At 49.4% G+C, this 9766-nt stretch overlaps 1 protein-coding gene across 1 annotated transcript; it reads left to right on the forward strand.

The window, feature by feature from the left end:
* Positions 1-2342: 2342 nt before the first annotated feature.
* KRT85 (keratin 85) lies at positions 2343-9206 on the forward strand. The gene is made up of 9 exons (XM_007949567.2): positions 2343-2762; positions 4531-4739; positions 5287-5347; positions 5488-5583; positions 6300-6464; positions 6810-6935; positions 7347-7567; positions 8366-8397; positions 9013-9206. The coding sequence occupies exons 1-9, from the start codon at positions 2343-2345 to the stop codon at positions 9204-9206; spliced, it is 1524 nt and encodes a 507-aa protein (XP_007947758.1).
* The last annotated feature ends 560 nt before the right edge of the window (positions 9207-9766 follow it).

Below are 9766 nucleotides of genomic sequence, written 5' to 3' on the forward strand. Positions count from 1 at the left end.
CATCAGTGCCCAGGCACAATTTAGGGCAGAATGTCTGGATGAGGTATGTGTGAGTGTATGTGTGCGTGTGTGTTATGGGCATGGAAGAGCAGCTGACACAGAGCCTCCCTCAAGGACAAAGGCTCCTCCCTGCTGCCTCAAAAGAGAGGCAGAAATGGATCTGTGCCCATCTTCTTCATCAAACTGGAAGAGAGCAGAGGCTTATAGGTGTGAGAAGGGTGAGGTTTTATGGGTTTTCAAGGCTGGCTAAGCAGAGGACCCACCCATTCTCCACTTCCCATGCTCAGCCCCAATCCTACTCCCCACTTTTAAAGGACCCCCAATTCATCTTGGTTCATACCACACCACCTCCTGGTCTATACATCAGATGGTCAGATGGTCAGGGTGCTCACTGTCCAACGCACCAGAATTCATCCCTGGACTCAAGCCAACAGGGTCCCATTAAAGCCTCCTCTTCTCCCCATCCTCAGACTCCACCCAAGCTTTTATACAAGTAAACTCAGATTAAAGAAAATAAATGGAGTCATAAATATGCAGAGGAAGTGAATTTGTGGGCAGGGCAGGCGCAAGCCCACTCTCGGCTATATGAGGGGCACACAGGGTGGTGGGGATATTTGGATGGTATACAATAGTGTCTTTCCCTGATAACTATATTATAGTTTTTGGTCCCAGAAGAACTTCTTCATGTATTATCCCACTTAATCTTCCCAACCACCTTGGAAGGTAATGAATCTCATTGTATAGTCAAGGAAATGGAGGCTCAGAGAACCAGGTCTTCCAACTTTGATTCTATTGCCCAGATTGCTAAATCCCAGCCACTTTCTCACAGGCGAAAAGAATCTGAGTATCTTTCAGGGCCAACTGGTGAGGTCACTTACTTCTCTCCTCCAGCTGCCTAAGGTCTCTATCCTATCCTGAAGAATAGGTGTGAGATGTGAGATAGACATCCATCAGTCTTACTGAGGTGAAAACCTGAGATGGGCCCAGCCATGGAAATAAGGACAGACCCAGGGCAGATTGTAGGACATCTTACTGAAGAATCAGGGGAAGGGCAGCACAGTGGCAAGGTTTGGTTCTAGATGGCTCCCTGCTGGCGGATCACCCTCTGAAGGCAGCTCATCAGTTTTTCCCCCTTAAGTTCTTAACATCTCAAGTGTCTGGCCGATCTCCCTGGAGGCAGAGATCACATCCCTAAGGTTCTTGTTCAATAAACATTAAAATAATAGCAATTATTACCATAATAAGGGGCCCAAGGACACACAGGGAAGCAGTGATGTTACAAAGGAGTGAGGCTCCCAGAGCCTCCAGGAACCAGAAATCTTAGAGTCCTCTGACATGCAAAAGCCACCATCCCACCCACATCTCCATACAAAATGTTCCTCTAGGGGTAAGAATTCAGGGGCTGGCAAACAGACTAACACGTCTTCTGACTGGAGGTCTTGAGGAAGATAGAATCCCAGAGCTTGTTTCTTCTTAAGGAGCAAACGAAATGCATGCAGAGCAAGTTGTCAGCACCCACATTATCCCTGAATTTATCAGATCCTTTCAGCCAAATGGGAGAAATTGGCTGAAGGGCAGACTCCCCTTCACCCACAAATGCCCATTATTGTAGCCACTGAGAGTTGAATGGTTTGAAGTTTTCCTGAGTGAGAAATGAAGACTCTGGAACAGAGCTGGGCTAGAATCCAGAAGGTTCCAAGTGACCACCAGCTCCAACCCTCAAGAGCATGATAAAGATGGCCCTTGTGGTTCTCAACCACCTTCCAGCAATACTGCCTGTGTAGGACACATCTGATCAATCAGCCCATGAAACACGATGATTCACTTGAGACTAAGTCCTGGGAATAGAGACCCCATGACCTCTCGTTTTCTCCCCCAACCTGGGACCCCAGAATTTCCTTCCTTGAGATAGTGGCCCCATCCTATACCCCAAACCCAGCCACCCCCATACTGTTTTGGAGTTCACATCTGTCTCCAGGTGTGGGTTGAGGCCATCTCACAGGCAGACCGAGAGAAAATTAATTTCTTAATGGATGTAAATGAGCTTTGAAGATGAAAAGTGCAAACGCACATTGTCCCTAATAACATCTTCAATGCCTTTACGGAGCCCCAGAGTCGCTGCTGAGCTCACCTTTAAGATGAGTCCTTGGGGAGTTGCTGGCAAACTCCCCAAGCCAATAAACAACATAAAATGGCTTTTCACTCCTTTTATGCAGCCAACCCCAGCTCTCCCCACCAATAAAAGGACCAGGGAGGATCAGAGAGGCCAGAGGATTCTAAGGCACCCACTCCACAGCCCACACTGCCTTACACCACAACTCGGACCTGCTCAGACCCACATCATGTCTTGCCGCTCCTACAGGATCAGTTCAGGATGTTCAGTTACCAGAAACTTCAGCTCCTGCTCAGCTGTGGCCCCGAAAACCGGCAACCGCTGCTGCATCACAGCCGCCCCCTACCGTGGCGTCTCCTGCTACAGGGGCCTGACGGGCTTCGGCAGCCGCAGCCTCTCTAACCTGGGCTCTTGTGGGCCCCGCATGGCAGTGGGCAGCTACCGTGCTGGCTCCTGTGGCCGCAGCTTTGGCTACCGCTCTGGCGGCGTGTGCGGACCAAGCGCCCCCAGCATCACCACTGTGTCGGTCAACGAAAGCCTCCTCACGCCCCTCAATCTGGAGATCGATCCCAACGCTCAGGGCGTAAAGCATGAGGAGAAGGAGCAGATCAAGTGCCTCAATAGCAAGTTTGCTGCCTTCATCGACAAGGTCAGTGGAGCCTGTGAGGATCCAGCCCCAGAGGGCAGAGAAGGAGGGTCCAGCAGTGCCATGCCTTCAGGAAGTACCCAATCTGCTGCGGTGATGGGATAGAGACAGCAGAAGGAGATAAATGCAGACAAATGTAGGCAGAGGGATCAGTTTAATTCTGGCAAAGTTTACTGTGGTCTAGATATGGTCCAGGGGCCCTGTTGTTTCTTTGCTATTGTCGTTAGTTGCTATTAGTTGCCATTGAGCTGATTCTGGCTCATGGAGATCCTAAGTGTGCAGAGTAGAACTGCTCCACAGGATTTTCAAGGCTGTGGCCTTTAGGAAACAGATCACTAGGCCTGTCTTCTGAGGCCCCTCTGGGTGGGTTCAGACTGCCAACCATTTAGCTAGTAGTTGAGTGCTTATCTGTTTGGACCACCTATGGACTCATCCAAGGTCCCTAGGTAGTGCAAATGGTTTGCATTCAGCCACTGACCTAAAGGATGTCAGTGTGAACCCACCCAGCAATGCCACAGAAGACAAGCCTGGCAGTCTACTTCCATTAAGATTACAGCCAAGAAAACCCTATGGCCAGTTCTACTCTGTAACACATGGGGTCATCATGAGTTGGCATCTACTTGACATCCATGGACTTGCTCTGATTTTTTTAGAATAGTCCAGACATTGAGAGTATGATCTAAAGTATGTGTGTGCCTTTCTGGAGACAGAACAACACAGGAACATCAGAGGTCCCTGAGAAACTGGATTGGGCACTGGGTGCTAGAAGAGTGGGAGACAGTGGGAGAACAAAAACATTGTGGCTCATGGCTTAGGTCCAGGGAAGAAGAGACAGTTTTTGAAGTGATGAAGGGCACGCCAGAGTCACATTACCTCCCCCAGGTCCTTGCCTTGCCACTGAGCAGTTTGGGGTCTCAAGTATGTTACTGAACTTCTCTAACAGTCCTTTCCTCTCTCATCTCCTTCATGTTGACTTCTCTCATATCCACAAGGTCTCCCTGTAGCCAAGTAGATAGGAATGGGCTCAGGGTATGGAGGTCTTTTTAACACTTCCTCATTAGTGATTTTGGTTAATTCTAAAAATGACCCAGAGGGGTAGGTATTATTATCCTCATTTTTCAAATAAAGAAATTGAAGCTAAGAGAGTTTAGATGAGCTGCTCATAGATGCACTGTGGTGAGTGGAAGCAGTGGGCTCCCAGCGACATAGAATCCTGACACCATAACTTGTATAGCCACAGACTAGTCATTACACACCTTGAGGTCTCAGTTTTCCCATCTCTAATAATATTTACCTCTCATACAGTTGTGATGATTGAATGAAATTATATAAATAAATATACATATGTTTGTTGCATAAATGAGTAGATTAAAAACAACTAGTAATTATAATAATTGTTAAATTTGTTGAACACTTGCTATGTGTCATGGACTGGTCCAAGCATATCACATGCATTAACTTGTCTAACCTTTACAACTCTAAGTTGGTATTATCATCATCTCCATTTTAGAAATGAGAAAACTGAGCACCGTGGCAGAACTAAGACTTGAATCAGATCTTTGGACCAAGCCTAAACAATTTCCCTCTCACCCACAACTACCTCCTTGAGGGCTTGGAGTGTGGCTCCTTGAGCCACTCAAGGCCATGGCTCAGCCCTTGGCTGAGTCCTGGCTATTCAAGGAGCATTCAAGGGCAGAGAGAACTCTGAGGGAATGGACACTTCTCTCTCAGGGCTCCCCTCTGAGTCTCTTTCCCCCACCCTGGATGTCAGGTGCGCTTCCTGGAGCAGCAGAACAAGCTGCTGGAGACCAAGTGGCAGTTCTACCAGAATCAGCGATGTTGTGAGAGCAACATGGAGCCTCTGTTCAATGGCTACATTGAGACGCTGCGCAGGGAGGCCGAGTGCGTGGAGGCTGACAGTGGCAGGCTGGCCTCAGAGCTCAACCACGTGCAGGAGGTCCTGGAGGGCTACAAGAAGAAGTGAGTGCAGGCAGGGAACAAAGAGAACACAGGGGGAAGGCTGGGGAGGTTCCACCTCTAGCCCACTTTAAGAAGCTTCTTTAAGATTCCTAACAAAGCCTCCTGGGAGTCAGGTGAGGTTCCAATAGGGGTGTAGGCTTCTTTGCATTCTTTGGCTCTATGTCTACCCCAAGCAGTGAAGGAAAGAAATCCAATAGAACTCTGCAGCTATCTATGTTCCCTGCCCTTTCTACAACATGGGCTGGGTGTTCTCCCTGCCAATGGCATGAGTCTGTTGTGGATCTAGGGTGCAGGGGATAACTTTAGACTTTAGGGATGGAGTGTACATTTTCTCCTCTCATCCCAGAGGCAGAAGAACTGGGGTATAATAAAGTCAGGCTGAGACAAGGGCGAGCCCATGAAAATGCACAAAATAAGTCTGTGAGAAAACCAGGTAACACTTGAAGTAGGTCAACCACTTTCCTTCCCCTGCAAGAGCTTGCCCCGGAGCTGGGGTGGCATTCAAGTGCCAGACCCCTCATCTCCAACCCCTCTTCCCCAATCCTAGGTATGAAGAGGAGGTGGCACTGAGAGCCACAGCAGAGAATGAGTTTGTGGTTCTGAAGAAGGTGAGGGGGCTACTCCTGGGGCAGGGTTGGGGATCACTGTGCAACCTCCAGTGTGGGGCATGGTCACCCCCTGACCACAGGGTACTACCTTCCTTTGAGTCTTCTCTCACATATGCCCCTTCTTCTCTGTCTACCACCAGGATGTAGACTGTGCCTACCTACGGAAATCAGACCTGGAGGCCAATGTGGAGGCCCTGGTGGAGGAGACCAACTTCCTGAGACGGCTCTATGATGAGGTGAGAAGCACTGCCAATCCACCAGGGCAGGTGGAGAGGAGATATAGTGATGAGGAGAGTGGAGAGAGGAGGCACATGTGTGTGTGCCTGTCCATGTATGATGTAAGAGTGAAAAGAACATGCACACACACACGCAAGAGAGGTCCATGGTACAAATGTGTTGAATGGATCTCAGCGACACATGTATGTGTTAAGCCCTATTTGTGTTCGTGTGATAGCCTGGCCCACATATTTGAGCATTATGGAAGCATGTGTGTGCAAGTAGCTTCTCTATGTATGTGAGCCCTTCTGGGTGTTGGGGTGTATGTGCCTGTGTGCTGATCTGTGTGTAAGAGTTTGTGTGAGTGTCACTCTATAGGTGGACATGACTGTATATGTGGGAATGGGAGGTCAGGAAATGGGTTCCCAGTTAAAGTGGTCTTAATCATGGATTAATCACTGGTCCTGGTATTCAAACCTCTCTTCCCTACTGGGTGACTTTGAGTCAAGCTTTTTTCCACTCTCTGGGCCTCAGTTTCTCCATTTGTTATGTCAGGGCTATTCCAAGATCATTTCTAGGACCCCATTGAGCTTTGTTGTTTCATAATGTGGCTAGGTGTGAATGGGGGGCAGGGCAAGTGGAGGAGGAGTCACGTAACATTTGTGACCAATGCCCCTGAAGGGAGTGGACACTCCCCTCTGAGCCAGAGCTAAATGCTTTGGCTGTTGGTCTCCAGGAGATCCGCGTTCTGAACTCCCACATCTCAGACACCTCAGTCATCGTCAAGATGGACAACAGCCGGGACCTGAATATGGACTGCATTGTAGCTGAAATCAAAGCTCAGTATGATGACATTGCCAGCCGCAGCCGGGCTGAGGCCGAGTCCTGGTACCGCACCAAGGTAAGCAGGCCTGGTGCCCCTTTACAGAATCCTACAGGAGGCATGTAGAAAGGGCCTTCATCTTTATCTAGATAGCTGGGGGCGGGCAAAAGAAGGGCAGGCAGCTGCAAATGGAGTGACAAGTTGTGCTAGGGTTAGAGCTGAGGTTAGGATTAGGGTTGGAGTTAGGGTTAAGGTTAGAGATAGTGTTAGCATTAGGGATAAGGTTGGGTTGAAGGATAGGTTTCAGGCTAGGGTTAGGGTTAAGGTTAGGGCTAGGATAAGGGATAGATTTAAGTTTGTTGAAGGTTGGCTGTGGGGCTGAGTGGGATGACCTGAGGAGATGAGCTTCCCCCCTTTCCACAGTGCGAGGAGATGAAGGCCACAGTGATCCGGCATGGAGAGACCCTGCGCCGTACCAAGGAGGAAATCAATGAGCTGAACCGCATGATCCAGAGGCTGACAGCTGAGATTGAGAATGCCAAGTGCCAGGTAGGTCCCAGGGAGGGCTCAAATACCCAGCACAGGCAGGTTATAGCACCAGTCCTTCTCCCCCAGGAGGGCACAAGCCTGGTGTGAGCAGGCTTTTCAGTGTACCATTGAGGAAGCAGGGACTTACAAAGAGGCAGGGGCTCTGCCACATCAATCCAATGGAATGTGCCATATTACCAACTTCCAAAGGAGGATCCTAACTCTTTCCTTGGCCACCTTTGGACCCCTATTAAGAAGAGATGGTGAAAAGCCTACCCATCTCCTTTCTCATGTTCAGAGCCCTTTAACTCCCTGGTCGTAGACACAGACCTCTCTCGGGTACCCTCTGCTCTCTGCCCTACCTCCATCCACCTAGGTGAGCCAACCTGTGCTTTCTCTCTCATCCTTGTCCTCACATCTCCACACCCATAGCGTGCCAAGCTGGAGGCTGCAGTAGCCGAGGCAGAACAGCAGGGCGAGGCAGCCCTCAATGATGCCAAGTGCAAGCTGACTGAGCTGGAGGGCGCCCTGCAGAAAGCCAAGCAGGACATGGCCTGCCTGCTCAAGGAATACCAGGAGGTCATGAACTCCAAACTGGGCCTGGACATCGAGATCGCCACCTACAGGCGCTTGCTGGAGGGCGAGGAGCACAGGTGAGGCTAAGGAGGACATTGCAGAGTATAGAAGTAGAGGCCCTGCTCTCCAGGAGTTCATTAACCTGAGCCCCAGGGTGAGCTCTCTCTCTGACCACTGCTAGTACAGGTCCAGCTTCAATAACAATAATAATAATAATTTATTGAATGCTTACTATATGCCAAGCCTCCACTAAGTGCTCATTTGAATCCTCATAATCCAATGAAACAGACATAATTTTTCCAATCTAAAGATGAAGAAATAAGGCTCAGAGAGGTTCAGTGAGTTTCTCATGGCCACACGCCTAATAAGTGGATGAAATGGGACCTGAACCCAAGTCATATGACTCCAAAATCCATTCTCTCAGCCACTGTGCTAAAGAATCACTTCCTACCCAAGGCTGTGCATGGCCTGCCACACAGTCTGTGTGCTATATTAACAAAACGCCTCTAGGTGTGTTTAACTCTTCATCATCCACAGAGTCCATCCATCATGCCATATTTGATTCCACTCTCCTTTATGTGAACTTGATCTGTACTGTCAGGATGGCCTGAGATCACCTAGATTGAGGCTGCAAGTGTAGTTCATAATGATTCTGGCCTCTGCCAAAAAAACAGAAGTGCTTGTCACCATAATAACAAAAAAAAGAAAAAACGTGAACATTTAATTCAGACTTTGGAGAAGCCCTGCATGCCTCTCGTTAGTAGGGGTGGGGAGCATAGAATCTGTGCGCAGGCTGTCCATCTCTGCCCTCAAGCAGACATCCAGCTCAGCAATCTCATTCACATCCAAAGCTAATATACTTTTCTTTCCTGTAGGCTGTGCGAAGGTGTAGGCTCTGTGAATGTCTGTAAGTATCTGCTTTGTTGGTGGGGAAAACTGAGTCCAAAAGCCTAACCCACAGACACTTGAATGTTCCCCAACTAGAAAGGGGTACCTTTTGCTCCTCCCCTGGTTGCCCATTGGGGAGCACCAAGGGAGCTACAGAAACAGAATGGAGCACCCTTTACTGAGGCAACTGTGAGGTGCAGGCCATAGAGTTGGAGCAAGGCAGCTTTGCCCCTCTCTGTCCAGATGTCTTTGCATCCTTCTTCCCCCAAGCGCCTAGATAGTCTGTGATGCTGGGAGGAACAGGGAATGAATTATTGACCACTAAACCCTTGTTGGAATCCCTCAATGCTGCAAGCTGTGAATGTGCTTAGCTATTAACTCAAAGTTTGGAAGTTCAAGTTCACCCAGAAACACCTCAGAAGAAATGCCTAGCAAACCACTTCCAAAAAGTCAGCCCCTGAAAACCCTGTGGGACACATGGGGTCTCCATGAAGAGTCGACTCCACAGCAACTGGTGGAATATCCCTTCTAGGAAGAGGCAACTCTTACAATAATGGATGCATTTTATGGCATGTCTCAGGCTGGTGAGATCCCAACAGGCCACTCACCCCTCTTGTCTCCTTTTGTCCCACAGGTGTCAGCAGCTCCCGTGGAGGAGTCAGCTCCGGTGGCCTCACGTTTAGCACCACTTCAGGGCGTCAGATCACTTCCGGCCCCTCAGCCACGGGGGGCAGCATTACAGTGATGGCACCTGACTCCTGTGGCCCCTGCCAGCCCCGTGCCTCTAGCTTCAGCTGCGGGAGCAGCCGGTCGGTCCGCTTTGCGTAGAGTTGGGGCCTCCTGCCAAGTGTCTGCCCTGCCTGCGCCTGCCCTGGCACTGAATGGTGTGTGAATGGAAAATGTGTGCTTGCTTCCAGAATCTCTGATAGAGGGAAAGACCCCAGGTGCTCTCCACCTTCTCATTTTAGGGAGTTGTTTTCTCGTTCTCCTCTTGGCTTCGGTGTAGAGAGTCAGTCCCAGCCCTTCACTTAACTCCAACTTAACTCCAAAATATCTGTGATCAATTTGTATTATTCACCTAGTCCTCTGGTGGCTGGATATATGGAAGCTTGGCCTTCTCCTGGGACAAGGAATGAGCCTGACCATCCAGTCAAGTCTCCCACAACCTGAGACTCAAACAGAAACTCTCTCCCACCAGCTCTCCTCTCCCAGCTGGAAAAGATTGTCCCTGCAGGAAGCACTTGCCTGTTCATTTTGTGTGTGTTTTGTTTGTCTCTCTGACCAACTTCCTTGTTCTGGGTTAACCTGTTCCAGCTAAACTCCTGATGTGGCCTCCCAGTCGAGAGGTCGACCATAGTGGGGAATGCTTTTGCCCACAGTCCCCTGGT

This window comes from Orycteropus afer, unplaced genomic scaffold (genome assembly GCF_000298275.1).
Source record: "Orycteropus afer afer isolate SDZICR_OR568_19922 unplaced genomic scaffold, OryAfe1.0 scaffold00247, whole genome shotgun sequence".
NCBI lineage: Eukaryota > Metazoa > Chordata > Mammalia > Tubulidentata > Orycteropodidae > Orycteropus > Orycteropus afer.